The following is a 20,615-nucleotide window of genomic DNA, read 5'->3' as shown; positions in this document are numbered from 1 at the left end:
GCTGGTGCTCTGGGCCTGGTGCTGGCTCTGCCCTAGGGCCTAAGCGGGCCTTGGTGCTGCTGTTCCTGCGAGAGCAGGGCCATTGCAGAGGGGTTTGGTGGAAGGCTGCTTGGCAGGCAGTGAAGCAGGGCTGTAACGTGCTCCACTGTTGATGCCCTCGGTGCCAAGCAAAGAGCAGACAGGGTCAGCCTGAAGGGAAGGAGGATCCCAGCCTGGGCTGCCTGGGACTCTCGCTCTGCAGGGGCTTGGATGCACTGCTCACCACTCCTAGGCCGCTGGCCTCAGTGCAGGCCCCAGGGAGCAGCTACTCTCAGCCCACGGCAGAGACGGATTAATTTAAAAGCATTTATTCTTGGGTGTCCGTATCCCATTGGCTTCAGGCAGCCATGCTCAGACATCCTGCAGCCTGGCTGGGCCTACGCCATCTCCAGCTCCCTCCTCCGAAAAATCAGGCATTTGGTGTATTCTGGCATTTCCACCTGGCAATGAGGAAAACAGGCATTAAGGTGCACAACAACCAGGCTTCTAAAGGGCTTCAGAGCAGCGACCAAGGCCTCCAGGCGTGAGCTGCGGGGCTGGAGTAGAGCTGTGTGTGTGGAGGGGGGCTAAAGTGCAGTGGGCTGGGTGTGGGGCCTGGGGGCCGCTGCAGCGCTGTGGCTGGAGAAAGTTTGCCATTGCCTGCTCATGCTGCCAGCCCCTCATTTTCATAGGAACTAACATTCAGTAGCTTCTAGGCTCCCTGCAGCTTAGCCCAAAGCCTTGAAACCTGCCTGTTTCCCACACCACCCTGAACCTTACCATGCGCTCGAGGCGCAGTGCGTTGGGGGTGGCCAGCTGCCGCAGCTCCTCCACATCCCGCAGCCCCCAGGCTGGATTCCTGCCAGTCAAAAAAACAACAGAAGGCTGGAGCGGCACAGAGCAGCGTGCCGGGCTCTGGGGTGGATATAGCTGCCCTGGACTTTCCAAGGGGTGGGGCTGGGCTCATCCCCAGCTGCTGCCCGGTGACGAGCTCCAGCCCGCCCCAGATGCTGCCTGGGGAAGAGCCTCCCACAGAACACAGCCTGTGCCTGAAGTGGGAGCCTGGCCTGGGGAAGCTGCCACAGGTGACGTGTGCTCTCCCAGGTGGGGGAGACAGTTGCACCCGGGAACAGGATGTGATGTGTCCAGTCTAGAGCCCATTGCCTGTGGGCTGGATGCAGATTTGGCCCCTTCAGGGCTTCCACAGGGCAAGCCAGCCTCTAACTACCACACTGCAGAATTGCTGGAGCCCCTGGGAAGAATTCAGCCCCTGGGGCACACCTCACCTCTCCTGGAGCTTCTCCTCCAGCTCCACGTTGCACTCAGGGCTGATGATCCCATTGATGGCAAAGGGCTGTGGGCACAAAGTGCAGTCAGTCACTCCTTGCCCTTCCCAGTCCCACTTCCGTGCCCTGAGGAGGTGGTGGCAGCAGCTGATGGGTGTTTAACCCCTAGGCTTTATTTGATTTCAAGCCTCTCCCATGGGGTCTGGACATGGCATTGCTAGATCCAGCAGGCAGGGCCACAGGAGGGGTAAGATGTAATACGGTGTGGGCTAAGACAGTAGCAGCCGGTGCCTGCCCCCTCGCTGGAGGAGCTGGGCAGAGCTCTGGGGACCCGCATCCCCATATTTTGCTCAGCAGATTGCACAGCCTGTCCTGTAGGGGGGGGGAAACACAGGCTCCTGGAGACCGTGCAGGGGGCCCAAAACCGCTCTGGTGGTTCACAAAGGGGCCTTGGGCTTCAGATTCCTGGGAAGACCTAATATCCTCCTGCTGCTTCGGCGGGGAGGTGGGAGGGGGCAGAGGTTGTTGGTTGAGATTCTATTCTTCATACTTACCCCGTAGATCAGGCAAACTCCCCCGGGCTTCAGCAGCTGGCCCACACCCTGGAAGAGTCCCTGCAACGCAAAGGCAGGATGTCATCCAGGTGGGCACTGGGAGGGGGGGAGGGTGAGCCCAGGCCAGGGCCTGCCCCATATCCCAGTAGGAGCAGGACAAGGTGCCAGCCCTGCTCCTCCCGAGCAATAATCCCTTGGGGCGGTGCGGGCTGCAGGCCTGAAAGGGCCACAGGCTCCTTCCGCCAGTGGGAGGAAGGATGTCTTTCTCACAAGGGTTGCTTGCTGTGGTGCCCCCATGTTCCCTGCAGGGCTCAGTTTGTCCACACATGCACACCTCCAGGCCTTGGGCAAGGAAGTGCAGCAGGTTGATGATGACGATGACATTGCAGCAGCCCTGGCTCAAGCCTGCCCACTGGTCCCAGGGCTGAGAAACGTCAATGGCCAGTGGCTTCTTCACGTTCTGCACCTTGGTGGCTCTGATGTAGGCAGAGATGCTGGAGGAAGAGAGACAGGTAAACCGGGAAAGGCTGCTGGTGTCTGCCTGGTGGTGCTGCACTGCACCCAGACAGAGGCTGCTGCCTGCTCTCATAATGGGGGATGTTGCAGGAGCTGCCCTGAGGTGCCAGGCTGGGATCCATTTAGCTACTGCCAGGGCCACAGTACTGCCAGCATCACCCTGCAGCACAGGCAGTGGCTGTCTTGCCGACTCCAGGGGGGGAAGAGGTGCATTCAGCTAGACCAGGGGTAGGCAACATATGGCACGTGTGCTGAAGGCGGCACGCGAGCTGATTTTCAGTGGCACTCGCACTGCCTGGGTCCTGGCCACCAGGCCGGGGGGTTCTGCATTTTAATTTAATTTTAAATGAAGCTTCTTAAACATTTTAAAAACCTTATTTACTTCACATACAACAATAGTTTGGTTATATATTATAGACTTATAGAAAAAGATCTTCTAAAAACATTAAAATGTATTACTGGCACGCGAAACCTTAAATGAGAGTGAATAAATGAAGACTCGGCACACCATTTCTGAAAGGTTGCCGACCCCTGAGCTAGACCCTTCCCCCTCCGTTAAAAGGCAGAACGGGCAGGAAGTGAGGCCTTGTAGGGGATGCAGCTGGCTGCTCTCACCCAGATCATGGGCAAACACCATCTCTCTCCCTGTTGTGCTGTAAGCACTGATGCCTGGACCAAGAAGTACCCAGCATGGCAGCTGCCTCTAAGGGAGTGCAAGAGGAGGGATAGGGCTGCAGGAGAATTGCAAGTGAGGTGGGCCATGCAGCCTAAGCCCCCCAGCTCTACAGCTGTGTCTCCTTGCCCTTGGAATTTGTCCTGTACTGGGGCCACTATAAGTGTCATCCCAATGAAAGCTGTTACAAGCCCATGGGGGTGGGAGTCACTGCAAGATGGCATGTTCCCCTCCCCCTCCCCGATGCAGGTGTTATATGTTCTGATTAGCCTAAGCCTGAACAGCCTAGAAGGATTTGGCAGGGTTTGTGCAATTTCCAAAGGCAAAGTGAGCACAATCCCCTGCTGAACACTGACAGACTCCTGTTGTCACTGCCTGAAGTGGCAGTGTTTGAGAGCTGGGGCCTACCCCTCCTGTGGGCTGGGGAAGGGAGCTGGCAATGCTGTGGGAACAGCAGGTCAGGGCACTTTCTGCTCCTCATTACAGACTCCCCCCTGGGTCCGTGACTGGAGCTGTAAGCAGCCCCACCACCATGGGAGTGAAATCCTCAACTCCCCAAATCCTTCCCCGTGGGAAGCTGTCAGCAGCCAGGATGGGGACACGAGCAGCTTTCATGCTGTGGGGTGCTGTCCCTGCCTCTGCCCAGGGCTCCTGGAAGGACCAGACACAAGACGTACCTCTCATGGGCAGACGGGCTGATTTCTGAAGGCTGCCAGGTGACATTAGGCAGGGCTTGGGCAAAATGCACCACATGTTGCCCAGTCCCAGAGGCCAGCTCCAGCCCAAAGGCTTGGCTTGTATTATCCACGTAGTCAGCCAGTACCTCCAGGATCAGCTCCTTATTCCTCTCTGCCATGGGAGACACCAGCATCTTCTGCCACTGACCACAGGTCTTGAGGCTGCCACTAGAATGGTGCTGCCTGGATTTCTGCTCCTGCCTGACAGGGCTGGCTCTCCTCACAGATGGCCCAGCCTAGATTTATTAAGGCAAAGAAGATTACTGAGTGACGCTTGTCCCCAGGAGAGACGCTTAGGTGGGGCGGACAAACGGGGGAAAGGCCCGTGGGGTTCCTCCAGCCACGGGAGGCCAGCAGGGTGTCGAGGCCCTAGCCTACAGCCACGGTTCAGGGCCTGAGCGTGTCTCTTCGGCCCCGGCCAGGTGGCTGGGAATGCTGCCCAAGGCAGCGTGACCCCGGGCACAGCCCCGAGCCCGAGGGCAGAGCCCGCACCCCACGCCTGCCTGGGCCTCATTCCCCACAGAGCCCCAGGTCACACAGCAGGGCATGGAACCCAGGCGTCCTGGCCCCGCCCCTCGCACAGGCCCCGCCCCTCTCTGCGCCTCCCAAAGGCCAAGTTGCCCTTGTTGCGGAAGCGGTGCATGCTGGGCTCGGAGGATTGAGCGCCCGCTGGCGGGTGACCTGCCTGAGCCATAGAGACGTGGGAGGCGGAGGCTAGACTGTCACCCTTTGCCAGTGACATGGCCTGGGCAGGGCTAGAGCGCCCCGGCGACCATAGAGACTGGGGGGCAGAGCGCCGCCGCCGCGTCCTTCGCCTGCTGCAGCCCGCCTTTGAGGCCGGGCGTCTCCTTCCTGCTGCCGGGACCCAGCGTGCTCGGTGCCGGCGCCGCCATGCTGCCCGCCGCCCGCCCCGTGAGGGGGCTCCGGGCCGCCGCCCGCCTGCTGCTCCGGTACCGGGGCCGCCCCGTCCCCGCGGGAGCCCCGAGCGGCCGGTCCCTGCGCGCGGCCCTGGGGCAATCCCGGCCCGGCGGCGGGCGCCCCCTGCGGGTCCCGCCGCCCGGCTCGCGAGGCTCGGGCTGCGAGCCCGGCACGGCCCGTTCCCGGGGGGGGGGGGGCTGTGCGCGGGGCACCTCCGGGCCTGGCTAGAGCCTGACCGGGCCTCTCTTTCCATCGCCAGGCAGCCGCTGCCGGGAGTCTGCGCGGGGAGGATGCTGAGGACCGGCTGCCCCCGAAGGGCCGAAGCCCTGGCCAGCGCCCCCTTGGATAACGCCCCGAAGGACTATCCGCCCAAGATCCGGCAGCTGGTGCAGGACATCGCTGGCCTGACACTGCTGGAGATCTCGGACCTCAATGAGTTGCTGAAGGTGGGCAGGACTTGGGCAGGCTCTGCCTCTCCCTGTCAGGGGCTCGCGACGGGTACCGGCGGGGGGGTCACCTCTCTCTCCCCCCTGCCCCCCGCAAGTCTCTCCTCTTCCCCACCAGCTCCTCCATGGAGCTCCCAGCTGTTTGCGGCTGCCTCTCCCTGTGGCTGCAGCTGGCCAGCTCCAGGAGCTGCTGGCCAGGAAGGAGGCCCAGCTAGCAAACCCTGGCAGAAATTGGGGGGAGGGCATGTGATCCCCCCCTCCCCACATGTAACCTCTGGAAAGTGCCCCACTTCGTATAATTGGGTAGGTAGATGGCCTGGGCTGTACTAAGTTGGGGCTCCCAAGGTGTGGGGGGAAGGCAGGATACTGGGGTGGTTGATTGTCAGGGCACAGAATGGAGCTGTTCCTCTGCCCTTTATCTATGGCTGGGGTGTTCTATGGTGGTCCCTCTTCTTGCTGGGAACACAGGACAGGCTTGAAGTGCTGTTGATTACACTTTGTTGCCTTCTGCAGAAGACACTGAAGATCCAGGACATGGGGCTGATGCCGATGGGTGGAATGATGCCACCACCTGCAATGCAGTCAGCCACTCAGGTAACTCCCAGGTGCTCTGCTAGGGTCCTCCTCCTTGCCCCTGGACAAATGCCAGGGGAAGGGAAGCGCTGTCTAGGAAGACGGGCATTGGTTTAACCTTGTACTTTGGCAAATTTAGTTCTAGTGAGTCCAAAAATGCCCCACCTGTGATTCTGAAGGTTGGTTCTGAGCTAAACAGACCTACTTCAGGTTCTCCTAGGGGTCTTTATACCTGTGGTGATTCTAGACAAGGAACTGGAGTGTTGGTAGAAGTTTATATAGCTGCCTAGCAATCTTGGAGCATCTTTCCCTGTGCGAGTGCTGTGCCCCTCTGCAGGTTTGCAGTGAGGTGAGTTCCCCAGTTGGCCAGAAGGGGCTGTTTGTCACATCCTGTGTGTGGCAGGGCGGAAGGGTCCTGAATGCTGCTATACTTGGCCTCACTAGCTTGTGTTGGTTCCAGGTAGCAGAAGAAGAAGAGGCACCCAAGAAGCAGGAAAAAAAACATTTCACTGTCAAGCTGACTGAGGTGAATGCTGTGGAAAAAGTAAAACTGATCAAGGAAGTGAAGAACTGCATGCAGGGGCTGAACCTTGTCCAGGTGAGCACTTACCTCTGCCTGTATGATCTTGGTCACTGCTTGAGCAGCATCTCCATGGGGCTGTGCTGAAAGCTCTGAGCCTCTGCCCAAACTATTTTCAAAAGTGCTTTTTAAAACAGAGACATTGGCTGTATTCAGAATAGCAGCTTGGATTCTTCCATGTCCTTGGGCTCCCTTTCCAGTGCACAGCGGTGTCCCAAGTGCATGGGGACTGAGCATGAGGCCTCCCAACAGGAAGGCTGTGTCCACACTACCATGATAAGTCGACCTACGCTACGCAACCCCAGCTGCGTACCTTAGGTCGAATTACTGTGGGAGATCAATGGGAGAAACTTTCAGTCAACTTACCTTACTCTTGTCGTTGAGGGTAGAGTACAGGGATCGACTGGAGAGTGATCTGCTGTTGATTGGATGGGTCTTCATTAGACCCGCCAGTGGCTCGATCTTGGCATAGATCTGGGCTGTAGTGTAGATGTGGCCAAAGTGTCTGCACCCACTTGTCTCTATTGATACCTTCAAAACAAGTGTCCCTCCTTCCCAGGACTTCTGGGTGGTTGGTTTCTAGAGGCAATAATGCACATTCTCACCAGATGGGGGCGGCAAAAACCTAACCCTAACCATGTGAGAGCGGCTGAGTCCCACATGGAATCTGCAAGAGAGGAGGGGCCATGGGAGGAAGACTTTTTTTTTTTCCCCTTTAACAGCAGAGGAGTTTATTTATCCTATTAAGTACAGGAAATCCCAATCAAACAGCTTAACTTGCAGGCACAGGTTAAACAAGCCATGTAAAGCATTTTTTACTGAACATGTGAAAAGTCAGGGCCTAAGAGTCCAAAGACAGAGTTGTCAGAACAGTTCATATTCGAGTCGGAGCTTATTTATCTTAAACTCTTCTGATGTTGCTTGTGTGTCCTGGAGGTGGAAATAGTTCCGCAGATCTGTTTAAATTGGCCCAACCAGCGGCATTTAACAAGCACTGAAGCAATGAAAGATTTAGAGACTGCATTTACTGATGTGCGATTAGATTGTCTTCCTTCAACACCCTCTTCGGCATCTCAGGCAGGCTTGCAGAGAGCCACAGCAGAAAAGCGAACTTCTCCTCTCTCATGTTCTGTGAACTGTCTGCAGATCTTGGCAGAACCCTTCAATAGCAAATCATCTGAACTTTCTCCATGATTTACAGGGAATTGCATGCGTCCATCCACTTCATACAGGTGTTCATCCATGTTGACAAACAGAATAAAATAGAAGTTCACTTCCTCTTCCTCTACTTGACACTGGCCTTCTGGTGCAACAGCAGTATGGACTTCCTGAATAACCTTGTTATTTTCAAGATGTTTTCAGTCACCAATGCCTGTGGATGCAGTAAATTGGCATCACCACACATTGTACCCAGGTGCACTCTCCCCAGCAGGCAATGCCACAATTTATCCTAAGATCCCCTGCAGGGCTCTCTGGACTAGCTCGGGCTTCTCATTGCAGCTGGATTCAGTCCAGCAATGGCTTCTCTCCAAGGAGTTTTCTTAATTCAGAGTTACTCAGGGATGTATCCCTCTCATTCACCAGCCTCTTTGTAAGCTGAAATTCCAGTCCTGGCCTGCTTCCCTGCATACACGTGTCTGTGACAGGGCACTCTGTCCTCTCAGAGGAGACTGTTGTCTCATTCTGGGTTTCTCACACAGTTAGGAGCAGAGATGCTTTCTGTTCTGCAGGCCATCTTTAGTATCTGTGGTCTAGGCTCAATATGAGGCAAGGGTGGTAACAACTATCAGGACATAGAAAAGGTAGAAATATATAACAAATATTTCTGTTCTGATTGGGAAAGAAGCAGTAGGAGCAAAACATTAGAAAAAAGTGTTTTAAAAACAGCAGCTAGCCTACACATACGTGTATCTTACCTACAATCCTGCCATCCCATAGTGGTGACGTATCTGGCTATGTCTACACTAGCACTTCTGTCGGTCAGGGTGTGGGGAAAAAAACTATCCCTGACTGACATACTTTTCATCAACGAAAGTGCCAGTGTGGACAGCGCTATGTTGGCAGGAGACGCTCTCTCCCCAACACAGCTACCGCCACTTGTTGGGGGTGGTTTGATTGTGCCGGCGGGAGAGCTTCTCCCACTAGCATAGAGCAGCTACATGGGAGACCTTCCAGCAGTGCAGCTGTAGTGGTACAGCTGTGCCACTGTAAGGTCTGAATGTAGCCATGGCTTCTTCTGACCTCTCTCCTTTTCTCTTCCCCCTCCTACTAGTTCCTGTATCCAGCTTCCCCTGCTCCCCTAAGGGAGTGCTCTTAATAAACCTGTGGGAGTCCTTTGTCTTGTTGATGGACTTTGGCCCTTCTGGCAACGCCTATTCTGTAGGCTCAGCAGGAGATCAAGCAAGATTCATTTGAACCAATTGTTTTGGTGACTGTCCTGGGCCATGTCCTCTTTCCTGCCTGTAGAAATACTTAAACCAAGCCACTCTGCCTCCTTCCCCAGACCTAAAGAAGAGCTCTGTGTAGCTCAGAACTTGTACTTTCCACCAACAGAAGTTGGTCCAATAAAAGATAGTGCCTTACCTACCTTGTCTCTAACCCAATATAGTCATACAGGAAAATGCCACCCCAATAACCAGCTCATCATACACTATTAATACATTTATTAAAATTCAGCTTCATAGTCATCACATGCATTTTTACACCGCCAATCCAGGGTCATACATCTAGGATCAAAGTGCACATTATGATTATAAGATGGGGGACCATGTCATGGAAACTGGTAACTTTGAAAAGAGCTTAAGAATCATGGTAGAAAATCAGTTGGACTTGAGCTCCCAATTCATTACTGTAGAGGATGAACTCTTGTATGTATTAAGTGGAGAATATCAATCAGGAGCAAGGAGGTGGCATTACCTCTGTAAACAGCTTTAGTGATTCCATTACTGGGATACTGTGTCCATTTTTGGGTGTCCACACTTCAAAAAGATTGTTTGCAAATTGGAAAGGGTTTGGAAAAGAGATACAAGTCTGATCTGAGGTCTGAAAAACTTGCCTTAGAGTGAAAGACTAAAGAGGCCCAGTGTATTTGGTTTCACCAAGAGAAGGTGTAGCAATGACTCGATCGCAGTCAGGTACCTATAAGTGGCAGAGATGTCTGGTTGCAGTCAGCTCTCCTGTCTAGCAGAAAAAGGCAGAACAACATCCAATGGCTGGAAAACGAAGGTAGGCAAATTCAGACTAAAAACAAGGTGGGGATAACATCCCTAGGTAAGCTGTTCCAATGGTTAATGGATTCGCTATTGCTTGAAATGCTTAAACCAAGACTGAAAGACTTTCTGAAAGAGATGCTGTGCTTCAAACAGAAGTGATGGGCTTGATCCAGAGATTATTCGGGGTGGTTCTCTGGCCTGGGTTATATAGGATATAGGTGATGCTAATGGTCCCCTATGGCTTTAAAATCTATTAATCTAGTTAGTGAAAACAGCTAGTTTCTGACTCTCTCTCTCTCTCTGGCAGGCAAAGAAACTGGTAGAGTCACTTCCACAGGAAATCAAGGCCCATGCCTCCAAAGAGGAAGCAGAGAAGATCAAAGCAGCACTGGAGGCAGCAGGAGGGACCGTGGTTCTGGAGTAGATGGCCCACTCTCATGGCTGAGGGACTAATGTACCTCCTGCCCGTGTGGGGCACCTGTCCACTGACTGTCGCAGGGTTCCTGTGCATTTCCAAGGGGCTGAGATCTGCCCTGCTTTTCTGCAGTGGGGTTTGCTCGGTTAGGATGGCCCTGCGCCAGCGGGGTGTGTTCGGGGGAGGGGCTGACATTTGTACCAACACCGTAATGAACGCTGAATCTATTAAAAAGGTGTGTGTGGGGGAAAGTCTGTCAACCAGTGATGTGTAAAGACCAGTCCTCCCCGAAACCACTCACCAGACTGTGCACGCCAGCCAGCAGAGCTGCCTAGGTGTGGAGTGCACCCGTGCGCCAGCCCATGTGGCTCTGTGCCACCGAACAGGCCTGTTGCTGGCCTGTGGTCATTGATATTTTCACTCCATGTATTTACTCTTTTTCCTGTCCCCCTCCTTCTAATGGTATCTTCCCAGGTGCCTTCGGTATGGGGGGGAGGGGTGTCCTGTGCTAATGCAGTGGTTTGACCTTTCACTGCAACTCAGCCAATCTCAAACTAAGCCATGGTTAATTATTTACAGGTGAATGGATGTGGCCCACAGGAGCTGAGGGAAGGGGTATTTTTCTTGCAGGGTGATATTCAGGTTGGGGTGGATTCTCCTCCCTAGTGGGAGTCTGAACAGCATGGAAGCTTGGACTCCCATCTGCTCAGCTGACTGCTAAGAGGGGTGGGCACCTGTCTATCGCAGGTGACTGCTGTGCACTTGGAGGGAGGATTTGCCAGCCCAAACTAAGGCCATGACTATACTTACACGCTTCCCGAGGCACAGCTCTGCTGCTGTAAGAGCGCTTGTGTAGCTACGTTCTGCCGATGGGAGAGAGCTCTGCTGTCAACGCACTAAAACCAGCTCAGTGAGCGGTGGGAGGGTGTCTCCTGCTGCCATAGTGCTGGGCACACCCATGCTTATGCCAGCAAAACTTATGTTGCTTGGGGGGGTGTTTTTTTCCCTCACCGGCCTGAGCAACAAAAGTTTTGCTGACATAAGCACTAGTGTAGCTGTGGCCTAAGCCAATGGCTGTGATATCAGTGGCACATGCCCGTCTACCTCTGGGTGCTTGTGCAATAGTGCAGCTAGTAACAAAATCTGCATGAGCTGTGGGGGTGGGTGGCTTGGTACATATAAATGTGGGGGTTGGCTCGAGAAGCAGGGAGCCAGAGCCTGTAGGAAAGTCCCCCTGAGCTCAGGCCAGCACCTTGTTTCTATGACCCTCCCTCTCCAGTGTCATTGGCTAATCCCAGCCACTTTTGGCCACCTTCATTCACAGCCCCTCCCTTTGCCTTACCTTTCTGAGCTGTTAATAATACATAGGGGGGGCTGCAAGCCCCGCCCATCACTGCCCCTGTTTCCTGAGCTGCCACTCTGCCAGGCAGAGGGGCAGCCTGGCCAGAGGGCAGCTCTGCATTCAGGTTACGGGTAGGACAAGATCTGAAAGGGGTGCTGGGCAGTGGGGTTTGGAGCTGTGTTTACTCTCCAGCAGTTGGCCAGCCCATAGGAGACTGCACATGTTACAGAGAGGGAATGAGCAGTGGTTTTCAAACTGTGCTGGTGACTCCTTTCACAGAGCAAGTCTGTGAGTGTGACCCCCCCCCCTTATTGAAAACAGGGTGGGGTAATTTAAGGGGGCCTTTGGGCTGTCAGCCCCACAGAGCTGACAGGTGGTGACCCCCATGTAACCACCTTGCATCCCCTTGAGGGGTCATGAGAACCCTCCATTTGAGAACCCCTGGATTAGAGCCTCTGACCCTGCCTGAGCCCACACCCTGGCCTGGCATATTCTTTCTCCTTGCTGGTGCCTGTCATGTGTGTTGGGAGGTGACTAGTCTCCTGACCCACTGTGCACTAAAATCTCAGTGACCGGGGCTCAGGCCTTGTCTGCTTTGAAAAGTTACCAGCTGGTGCAAGCTTGGGCTCTTTGTCCAGCATCCGTATCCCTGAATCCTGCACCGGCCCTCTCGGGGTCCTGGCCAGATTAGTCACCAGGCCCAGAAGCACCCCGCTCAGGCCGTGTGCACACGCCTCTACCAGCTCACCCACACGCGGCTTTGTCTGTGAAAGTGCCTGCGGCACAGGTAGCGTGACCAGACAGCAAATGTGAAAAATCAGGATGGGGGTGGGGAGTAATAGGTGCCTGTATAAGAAAAATTCCCAAATATCGTGACTGTCCCTATAAAATTGGGACATCTGGTCACCATAGGTGCGGGTGCCCTGCCTTGCCCTGGGGTGCAAAGGGGGCGACCAGCCTGCACTGCGCCATTGCCCTGTGGCTGGCCTGGCAAGGTGGGGGCCGAACCCCCCGACCTGGGTCCCCTGGCGGCTGGGGCCTGCTCTGGGCTCCGCTGCCGTCGCCCCTTTAAGCCTCCCTGCGCTGGCGTTGCCCGTTTAAGGCCGGGGCGGGCGGGGCTGTGCTGTGCTTGTGCTGGGCCGCGCCGCCCGGGGAAGCGGATCCCGCCGCGCGGACCGGCCCGATGGCGGAGAAGCGCGTGTCCCGCTGGTACTTCGGGGGCCTGGCCTCGTGCGGCGCCGCCTGCTGCACCCACCCGCTGGACCTGCTCAAGGTGCGGCCCCCGGCCCCCCCAGAGCCCCAACCCTCCGCCCCCCCCGGGCCCCCTCTCGGGCCCCCCCAGAGCCCCAACCCTCCGCCCCCCCCGGGCCCCCCCCAGTGCCCCAACCCTCCGCCCCTCCCGGACCCCCCAGAGCCCCAACCCTCCGCCCCTCCCGGGCCCCCCTCCCGGGCCCCCCCCAGAGCCCCAACCCTCCGCCCCTCCCGGGCCCCCCCCGGGCCCCCCAGTGCCCCAACCCTCCGGCCCCCCCAGAGCCCCAACCCTCCGCCCCCCCCGGGCCCCCTGCCGGGCCCCCCAGTGCCCCAACCCTCCGCCCCCTGCCGGGCCCCCCAGTGCCCCAACCCTCCGCCCCCCCGGGCCCCCTCCCGGGCCCCCCAGTGCCCCAACCCTCCGCCCCTCCCGGGCCCCCTCCTGGACCCCCCAGAGCCCCAACCCTCCGCCCCCCCCCCCCCCCCCCGGATCCCTCTCGCCCCATCTTGCCGGGCGCTCTCTGCTACTAACGTGGAAGATGTACAGTTACCCCGGGCTGGGGCCTGGTCAGGACTCCTGGGTCCATCTCCTGGCTCCGCTTTTCCCCCAGGCTGGGCATGCAGAGAGAGAGAAGGGATTTCTCGCTGGGAACGCCAGGGAGGTCCCTGCTGCCCGGTGCGGCCACTGGAAGATAGAGGCTCAGTGGAATGTGCGGCAGCAGCTGGGAGTGCGATGAAAGGCCCCTGTTCCCCTTCCCCTTTATCGCATCGGAGCCAGTCGCTCGCCCTTCCCCATCTCTGGGGCTCCCCCCCTTGCATGGCCCTCCCCCCTCATTGGCCATGGCCTGGTGGGTTCTCTTACATACGCCACTGAGAGGCCATGCTGGGAGGGGGGTGCACTACTTATAGGTGCCCCCTAACTTGGTTTGTTCCCCCCCCACCTGCCATGGTCCCTGCTCCAGGTGACTGGGTGTGGGGCTGATTCCCAAGCTCCGGTCGCATGGGGGGGCCCACGGGTCTGTGATCACTTGCTGTGATCACTTGCTGGAGCTCCAGCGCATGTGCTAAGGATTAACCCCAAGAAGGGTCAGGACCATTGTCCCCGATGTGCGGGGAAAGGGTCACAAGCAGCTGTCCCAGTCTTGGCTCCGCAGTGCATGGAGGGATCAGCCCTCCCGTGCGCTCCGGGCTGGGGGTGCTGGGCCTGACCCCCTGCATGCTCTCGCCCTGGCCCAGGTGCACCTGCAGACGCAGCAGGAGGTGAAGATGCGCATGACAGGCATGGCGCTGCGTGTGATCCGCACTGATGGCTTTCTGGCGCTCTACAACGGGCTCAGCGCCTCGCTCTGCCGCCAGGTGAGTGCCTGGGGCCGCATCCGCCCCACTTCCGCCATGAGGGGGCGCCCCCCATACTGGGCCCTGCACCTCCTGCTGCAGAGCGCACACCCCAGCCTCCTGCCATGGGGGTCACCCCCTCTTCCCCCTCTACCCAGTCCCTCAGCTTCCTGCCGTGGGGGTCGCTCCCCTCCCATTACCCAGGCCCTGGGCCTCTCCCCATTACACAGGCCCCACACATTCCCCCCACATCCAGGTGCTGGCCTTGGTAGTGCTCCTTTCCGGGGAGCAGCTCCCTCTGGCTGAGCTGGGGAGCAGCAGCCCAGCCCCGGAGCCAGGGGCTCGGTGCCACGTGCTGGGCAGCGCCTTTGGTGGCTGTCTGGGGAGGGCAGGGAGTCCCCTGGGGTGCAGCACTTGGGCCCTGCTCTGACTCTCTGTCTCCTCAGATGACGTACTCCCTGACCCGCTTCGCCATCTATGAGACCGTGCGGGACCGCGTGAGCCAAGGCACTCAGGGACCTCTGCCCTTCTACCAGAAGGTGCTGCTGGGTGCTGTGGGAGGTGAGCAGGGGCAGGGGAGCCCAGGCCATGGGCGGTGGCCAGGCTTGGGGAGTCCCGTGACCCTGAATCTTCTCTGGTTGCAGGTTTCACTGGTGGGTTTGTGGGGACCCCGGCAGACATGGTGAACGTCAGGTCAGTTCCATGGGTCTCGGACGCTCTGCCCGCTGGGAATGTGGCTGGAGTGCAGGGCGGGGGAGTTGTGGGCGATCCCATCTCAGCTTGTCATGGACTCCATGGGTTGTGACCTGATCCAATGTGGCAGATCCTACGTCCTGCACCTGGAGGGACTGGAATTGCCCCATCCGTGCCTGGAGCTGCCCCAGGCTGGGGGTTTCAGATCTTTGGGGTTGGCCCCTCCTGATGTCACAGGAGCTGGCCGTGGAGAAGCCCTGCTAGGTCCCCGTCCCCACGGATGCAGGGCTACGCCCTCTGCGTGGCCCCATCTCCCCAGGGAGCACCGGTCATAGTCGCATGCTGGGTGAGCTCGGGCCTGCTCAGAACAAGGGGGCCAGAGCCCCACCCCAAGGGCTGATCACAGGGGCAGGTCGCTCAGTCTGTCCTGGTCTGTCTCCCCTCACCTCCCCCACTGCTCTGTCTCTGTAGGATGCAGAATGACATGAAGCAGCCGGTGCATTTGAGGCGGAAGTGAGTGACGGTACAGTAAGTGGGGGGACCCCAGGGACTTAAGACCAGCTGGCTTGGGTCCCTCCCCCCCCTGGCATGTGGTGGGGGGAGGGAGGGTGGCAAGGATCCCTAATGGGATGCTAAGGGGCTGCTCACATGGTGGCACTGGGGGGGATCCACTCCCCCTGTGCCCTCCCTGTGGATGGGAGCTGCAGTGAGGTGGTGTGGCCACAGGGGGGCAGCATTGCTCCAAGCACCACAGTTGCTGGCTGGAGAGATCCAGGCTGGGGGGCGGAGTGGGGTGGGGGGCAGTGCATTGGGTGACCCCAGCTCTGCTCCTCAAGCAGGAATGTCCAGCAATCCTGGACATATTGAGTGGGGTGTTGGAGACAATGAGGGCTGGTTGGAAGGGCTCACGGCTTTACCTCTTTCCCTTCTCGTCCCTCCAGTTACTCCCACGCCCTGGATGGCATGTACCGAGTGCTCCGTGAGGGTAGGACTCTGCCAAAGGCCTGGGAGCACAGGGGCTTGGCATCGCCTCTCGCCTGAGCAGGGGCACCCCCGCTGGTGTGGTGAAGCCCCAGGGCAGGAATTGCTTCTGGGGGACACCAGGGCAGCTAAATGGCTCGGTTTGGTCAGGGGCCAAGTGGCAGCTGGGTTGGGGGGGTGGATCCAGCTGATTGAAGTCTGCAGGGACCAGGGGCAGCCCTGTCGTGGGTGTGGCTGGAGGCTGGGGTCGAAATGGCCAGGTAGAGCAGGCTGGGTCGGGGGGGTGTTAGGGGGTGGTTGGGATTGTTCATCCAGATGCTGCCTCTGAAGTGGAGCAGCCTTAGGGGCCCTCTGAGCGGTTTGGGTTTGTCCCGGGGGATGACACAGCAAGGGCCAGACCAGATGCTGCAGTGAGAGGCACCACCCCGAGCCCTCCAGTGGTGGGAATGAAACACTCCCCTCACCCCCCAGCTGGGAAGGGAGAGCCTGAAAGGGGAGTTGTGTTTTCAAAGAAAGGAAGAAGAGACAGACAGACAGACAAGCAGTGGAGAGGGAGAGTGCCAGAACAGGCTGAAAGGAGCCAGTGCTAGGGTGAGTGACTTCTCTTCCCTCGGAGCCAGAGACAGGGGCGGGGGCTTTCAGAGGAGCCCCTGGGGAGTTCCCCTGCTGGGTGGTGGAGGGTCCAGGGGCTGGAGTCACAGCCAGGGCCTGCCACGCTGCACAAGCCCCAGGCTCTGGGTGGGCAGCTGGGCACAGGGCTAATGGGAATGGTGGCTCTCAGCTGGCCTGGGGCTGAATTCACACCCCCCCGCACTGTGCACTGATTCCCCTCCCCCTCCCCAGAGGGCTTGAAGAAGCTGTTCTCAGGTGCTACGATGGCGTCGAGCCGAGGGGCCCTGGTCACCGTTGGACAGGTAGGAACCCTCCCTCAGGCACTGGGGGGCGGCTGGGACTGGCTCTGCCCCGGGCCTCGAGGGCCACCTCTGGGGGATGGGGGAGCCAGTCCCCTGGGGTCTGGGGAAAATGGAGGTAGGGCGGGATGAGCCGCTAACTCGCCCCTCTTCCTGCAGCTCTCCTGCTATGACCAGGCCAAGCAGCTGGTTCTCACGACCGGGCTTCTCGCCGACAACATCTTCACTCACTTCCTGGCCAGCTTCATTGCTGTGAGTAGGGGCAGGGCAGGGGGAGGGCTGCCTGATGGTGCTAGTCATGGGAATTGCAGACAGGCGCTAGGTGCGCACCCCACAGAGCTGCTGGCTTCCTACAGCCTCAGGCTGCTGCTGTGGACCTCCTGGCCCAGAGAAATGAGGCAGTGGGATGAGAAGACCTCCTCAGGCTTGCAGGTCTCTTCTGTTCACAGCATGTAGGTTCTTGCCCTGTTCCCCTCTGCTAGCAGGGTGGGTTATGTAGGCAGCTCCTGTGTCCGTTCACCTGCCCTCTGCCCAGGGACTGGAAGGGCCAGTGGCACCACTAGTCCCAGGGACTCCCTCTCTGACCCATCTCTGTCCCTTCCCCCCAGGGTGGATGTGCCACGTTCCTCTGCCAGCCCATGGACGTACTCAAGACCCGCCTGATGAATTCGCAGGGAGAGTACCGGGTGAGTAACCCTGTGACCCTGCCCTGCCTCGCTGCAATCTGTCCTGCCCCTCCCCACCCCCCTTCCCTGCCACAATCTCACCAGCTGCCCATGTACCCTCCCCACTGCCCCATGGCCGGATCCCTGGCTCCTCACGCCCCACAGCTGCTCCTGCCCCAGATCTCAGCCCAGACACGCCTGTCTCTAGGGCAGCTGCGAGCCAGATCAGTCCGAGGCCGTTTCGGGAGCAGGTCTCCTGGCTTATTTCCCTCTTTCATTTCAGGGTGTTGTTCACTGCGCAGTGGAGACCGCCAGGCTCGGACCTCTGGCCTTCTACAAGGTAGCAGGCTGCAGCTGGGGGGTTGGAGCGAATTGGGGGCCGGTAGGGGGTGGAAAGAGTGTGGGAGCAGGAGGGTGCTCATGTGGGGGCTGGGGGGCAGAGTGTGGGGTGAAAGGAGCACGGGGGGTGGGCGATGTGGGCAGGGGCGGCTCCAGGCACCAGTGCAGCAAGCGCGTGCCTGGGACAGCAAGCCGCGGGGGGCGGCGTACTGGTCGCCGTGAGGGTGGCAGTCAGACGGCGTTCGGCGGCGTGCCCGCAGGAGGTCTAACGGTTTCGGCGGTGCGTAGCCGAAGCCACGGGACCGACAGATCACCCACAGAAACGCCACCAAATCCGTCTGACCGAGGACCGCCCACAGGCATGCCGCTGGCGGCCGCCTGACCGCCATGCTTGGGGCGGCAAAAAACATAGAGCCGCCCCTGGATGCGGGGGCCTGCTCAACGGCTCCCTGGGCAGAGCTGCCTGGAGGCAGCCCCAGGACCTGCCTGCGGGGTGGGTGGGTGAGGGGCTGTGGGGGTGGAGTCCATGAAAAGGCCCATAGGGGCTGGGGCCCTGGCACTGGCTCCCGCTGGGCCTGGGCGGTACTGACAGTGGCGCTGACTTGCCTGGGGACAGATTAATCAACCGTGTAAACCCCACGCACCCTGGCTGTCTGCGGCACCTCTCCCACCCCCTCCTGCTGCCCCTCCCCTTGGCCGCAGCTGCTGCTCCCCTGCCTGGCCACTTCTGCTCCCTGCAGCCTCCTCCTGTCCTTCTCTTCCACCACCACCCCCAACTGCCCCACCCACGCCCCTCAGAGGGCCAGAGCATCCTGGCTGGGAAGGCCCGAGCAGGACAGAGACTGACCCTCCCCTTTCTCCTTTCTTGCCCGTCCCCTTCCAGGGCTTCATTCCTGCTGCCATCCGCCTGGTGCCTCACACCGTCCTCACCTTCGTCTTCCTGGAGCAGCTGCGCAAGTACTTTGGGATCAAAGTGCTGGCCTGAGGGGGGGAAGGGCCCTGCGCCTTCCAGACCTGGCTTCTCCCGGGGGATGAAACCCAGCGAGACACCACTGAGGTCCCAGAAGGCCCCTCCCCATCCTCCCTGCCCCCCACTAACCCAGCTGGCCCAAAGGGCCCCCCTTCCCGCCCCTGGACTGGGCCCACAGTTGCCATAGCAATAGGGATGGGTCCTCCCCTCCCTGCACCTTACAGGCCCCCGGGGGGGGGCATGCCCTGGGAGGCCAAGGCTCTTCGGAGCCGGTCCATCCCCTGCTCTGTGACATGCCTCGAGTCCCAGGGCACCCATGTTTACAGCAGAACCTGGCAGGTTCTTCAGCGACGGGGGCTCAGCCGGGGCCGACTCCCCCAGCCCTCAGGGCAGCGGGTCTAGTGGCAGTATTACCGGTGGCGGCTGGGGAGGGGATCGCAGGCTTCCCCAGAGGATCCCGGGGCGGAGAAAGGAGACCCAGGCTCAGGGTGCGGAACCAGTTCTGTTTGGCCCCCGCCTCCATCCCCGTATGATCTCTGCCCGTGTCAGACTGATGGCATCCCCCTCCCCTCCTTCCTGCAGGTCCTTGGCTTGCTGTCCATGGGTGCCCCCTCTTCTGGGATGGGTCTAGCGCCGCCCCCGGTAATACTCTCCCCAGTAGCCCGGCTCCCTCAGCCCCTCCTGCTTCTCCCCACCTGCTGCCTCATGCTTTAAAGATCAGTTTACTCAGCCAAAATCTCCCAGACACCCAAAGGTTGTTGGGCTCTTCAGGGATCTGTGCTTTGTACCAATGATGGAGCAAGGACCCTCCCCTGCTCAGCCGCCCCAGGCAGAGGGTGGAGCACGGCTAGGGGCAGGGATTCTCTTGCGCACACAGCCCAGCTCCCGTCCTGGGCTGGGCAGTGCCTGACCCGCTGTGTCTGCGGCTCTGCCTCAAACCCGCCCGGGGCACGCGATGCCTCAGGCCACGATGGGGACCTGGCAGGAGTCACCGTGGAAAGTGTCTTACGTAGATGAAAAGTAGCGGTGGGAACCCGTCCAAACCGCACGTGCTGTCTAGTCTGCACCCGGTGGTCCGGACCGACAGACTGATGGGTGTGAGCTCTGCATAGCACACAGGTGCCCCGGGGGTTGGAGCTGTCGTCTACACCCAGCGCTAACCCCGTGGTGGTGCAAAGTGGGACCCCGACACCCAGCACATTCCAGCGGAGCTGCCTTCTCCGGCAGACCCGGCCTCCTGCTGGCAGCTTTGCTGGGGCTGCTCTGTGCTGGCCCTGCTGTAGCGTCTGTCTAAGGATCAGAGTGAGTTGCTGGGGCTGGATCCTGCTTGGGAAGGGAGCGTTTGTATCTCATGCCTGCTCCTTGCTGCTGCTGCCCCTACGAGCCACCACGTCTGAAATGCTGCTGCTGCCCGCAAGTGGTCGGGCCAGGCAATGAGCCAGGTGCCAGGTGCCCCGTGGGATCAAAGAACTGGAGCATTTGTAACTGTGATAATAAACCAATGGAACCGCTGCAGGTCTGTGACTGTTGCTGCTTTCATGGGGGATGGGGAGGGACGGAGCTGACACCCCCAACTCCCCAGAGCCTTGCACAGGGGCAAAATCTTAGCTGTCAAACAGGCCCCAGAGCCACCTCATCCCCCGGTCCCGGGGCCCTGTCCAGCCACAGGGTGTGCGGGGAGGGGAGAGCCACACTGGGGGGTCTCAGCCAGGTGCTCCCCTCTCCCCCCCAATTCCTCTGCCTCGGCGCAGCTCCCTCCCAGCGGCAGTGTCTAGAAAGTAGAGCGCTGCCCGGACTGTACAGAGTGGGAGCGCCCCCCCCCTCCCCCCCCGGACAGGAGGCCTCTGCATGTCCAACCCATACCCGCTAGCTCGCAGTTCCACCCCCTGGTTTGCACTCAGGGTTCTTGCAGGTGCCCCAGCTCGTCCCAGCTCAGCTGGGGGTGCTGCAGGGGGGCGGGTGAAGCTGCTAGCAGTGGGGTGCTCTCACATCACTGCCCCAAGGGGCCCCTGCCGGAGCTGTGAGAGAAACTACTGGGTAGAGGCTGTGCCATGGACACCCGCCGGCTTCACACATTTCATGTCCCGCCGGAGCTGCAGCCTGGATGTGACACTTACTGGGCTCCAGCAGCTGGAACACAGCCAACCTGGGATGGGGAGGCAAGGAAAACTCGTCACCTTAACGAAGCCTAACGATGCCGTCT

The 20,615-nt window shown here is 59.2% G+C and overlaps 3 protein-coding genes across 6 annotated transcripts; 2 read left to right on the top strand and 1 right to left on the bottom strand.

Moving 5' to 3' along the window:
• Positions 1-331: 331 nt before the first annotated feature.
• LOC128848234 (methyltransferase-like 26 B) lies at positions 332-13,113 on the bottom strand. Of its 4 annotated transcripts, none has more exons than XM_054048091.1 (7): positions 13,070-13,113; positions 3,725-4,020; positions 2,193-2,352; positions 1,859-1,918; positions 1,305-1,372; positions 799-877; positions 332-479 (listed from the first exon to the last, which is right to left on the bottom strand). In XM_054048091.1, the coding sequence occupies exons 1-7, from the start codon at positions 13,103-13,105 to the stop codon at positions 417-419; spliced, it is 762 nt and encodes a 253-aa protein (XP_053904066.1). In that variant the 5' UTR covers positions 13,106-13,113; the 3' UTR covers positions 332-416. The 4 variants fall into 4 exon arrangements, with proteins under 4 accessions (XP_053904066.1, XP_053904068.1, XP_053904069.1 ...); XM_054048093.1 differs by lacking the exon at positions 13,070-13,113 and adding an exon at positions 5,264-5,652; XM_054048094.1 differs by lacking the exon at positions 13,070-13,113 and adding an exon at positions 4,939-5,020.
• MRPL12 (mitochondrial ribosomal protein L12) lies at positions 4,577-10,179 on the top strand. Its single transcript, XM_054048096.1, has 5 exons — positions 4,577-4,734; positions 4,962-5,148; positions 5,662-5,742; positions 6,182-6,319; positions 9,821-10,179. The coding sequence occupies exons 1-5, from the start codon at positions 4,676-4,678 to the stop codon at positions 9,935-9,937; spliced, it is 582 nt and encodes a 193-aa protein (XP_053904071.1). The 5' UTR covers positions 4,577-4,675; the 3' UTR covers positions 9,938-10,179.
• SLC25A10 (solute carrier family 25 member 10) lies at positions 12,408-19,923 on the top strand. The gene is made up of 11 exons (XM_054048090.1): positions 12,408-12,543; positions 13,755-13,874; positions 14,300-14,414; positions 14,498-14,546; positions 15,018-15,059; positions 15,488-15,531; positions 16,371-16,441; positions 16,598-16,690; positions 17,047-17,124; positions 17,387-17,443; positions 18,326-19,923. Exons 1-11 carry the CDS (start codon positions 12,454-12,456, stop codon positions 18,425-18,427), a joined length of 861 nt encoding a protein of 286 aa, XP_053904065.1. The 5' UTR covers positions 12,408-12,453; the 3' UTR covers positions 18,428-19,923.
• The last annotated feature ends 692 nt before the right edge of the window (positions 19,924-20,615 follow it).

Source organism: Malaclemys terrapin, chromosome 13 (assembly GCF_027887155.1).
Source record: "Malaclemys terrapin pileata isolate rMalTer1 chromosome 13, rMalTer1.hap1, whole genome shotgun sequence".
In the NCBI taxonomy this organism is placed as follows: Eukaryota; Metazoa; Chordata; order Testudines; family Emydidae; genus Malaclemys; species Malaclemys terrapin.
Note: the sequence above shows the minus strand (reverse complement) of the source record. Positions and strands in the feature narration are given on the sequence as shown.

Coding starts and splice junctions, on each gene's coding strand:
- MRPL12 (XM_054048096.1), top strand. CDS start 4,676: ATGCTGCCCGCCGCCCGCCCCGTGAGGGGGCTCCGGGCCGCCGCCCGC. Junction 4,735..4,961: donor GCCGCCCGCCTGCTGCTCCG/GTACCGGGGCCG, acceptor TTCCATCGCCAG/GCAGCCGCTGCCGGGAGTCT. Junction 5,743..6,181: donor CAATGCAGTCAGCCACTCAG/GTAACTCCCAGG, acceptor TGTTGGTTCCAG/GTAGCAGAAGAAGAAGAGGC.
- LOC128848234 (XM_054048091.1), bottom strand. CDS start 13,105: ATGGACCCAGGAGTCCTGACCAGGCCCCAGCCCGGG. Junction 4,021..13,069: donor TGACCAGGCCCCAGCCCGGG/GTAACTGTACAT, acceptor TAATAAATCTAG/GCTGGGCCATCTGTGAGGAG. Junction 878..1,304: donor GAGGAGAAGCTCCAGGAGAG/GTGAGGTGTGCC, acceptor TTTGACTGGCAG/GAATCCAGCCTGGGGGCTGC.
- SLC25A10 (XM_054048090.1), top strand. CDS start 12,454: ATGGCGGAGAAGCGCGTGTCCCGCTGGTACTTCGGGGGCCTGGCCTCG. Junction 15,532..16,370: donor GTACCGAGTGCTCCGTGAGG/GTAGGACTCTGC, acceptor CCCCCTCCCCAG/AGGGCTTGAAGAAGCTGTTC. Junction 17,125..17,386: donor ATTCGCAGGGAGAGTACCGG/GTGAGTAACCCT, acceptor CTTTCATTTCAG/GGTGTTGTTCACTGCGCAGT.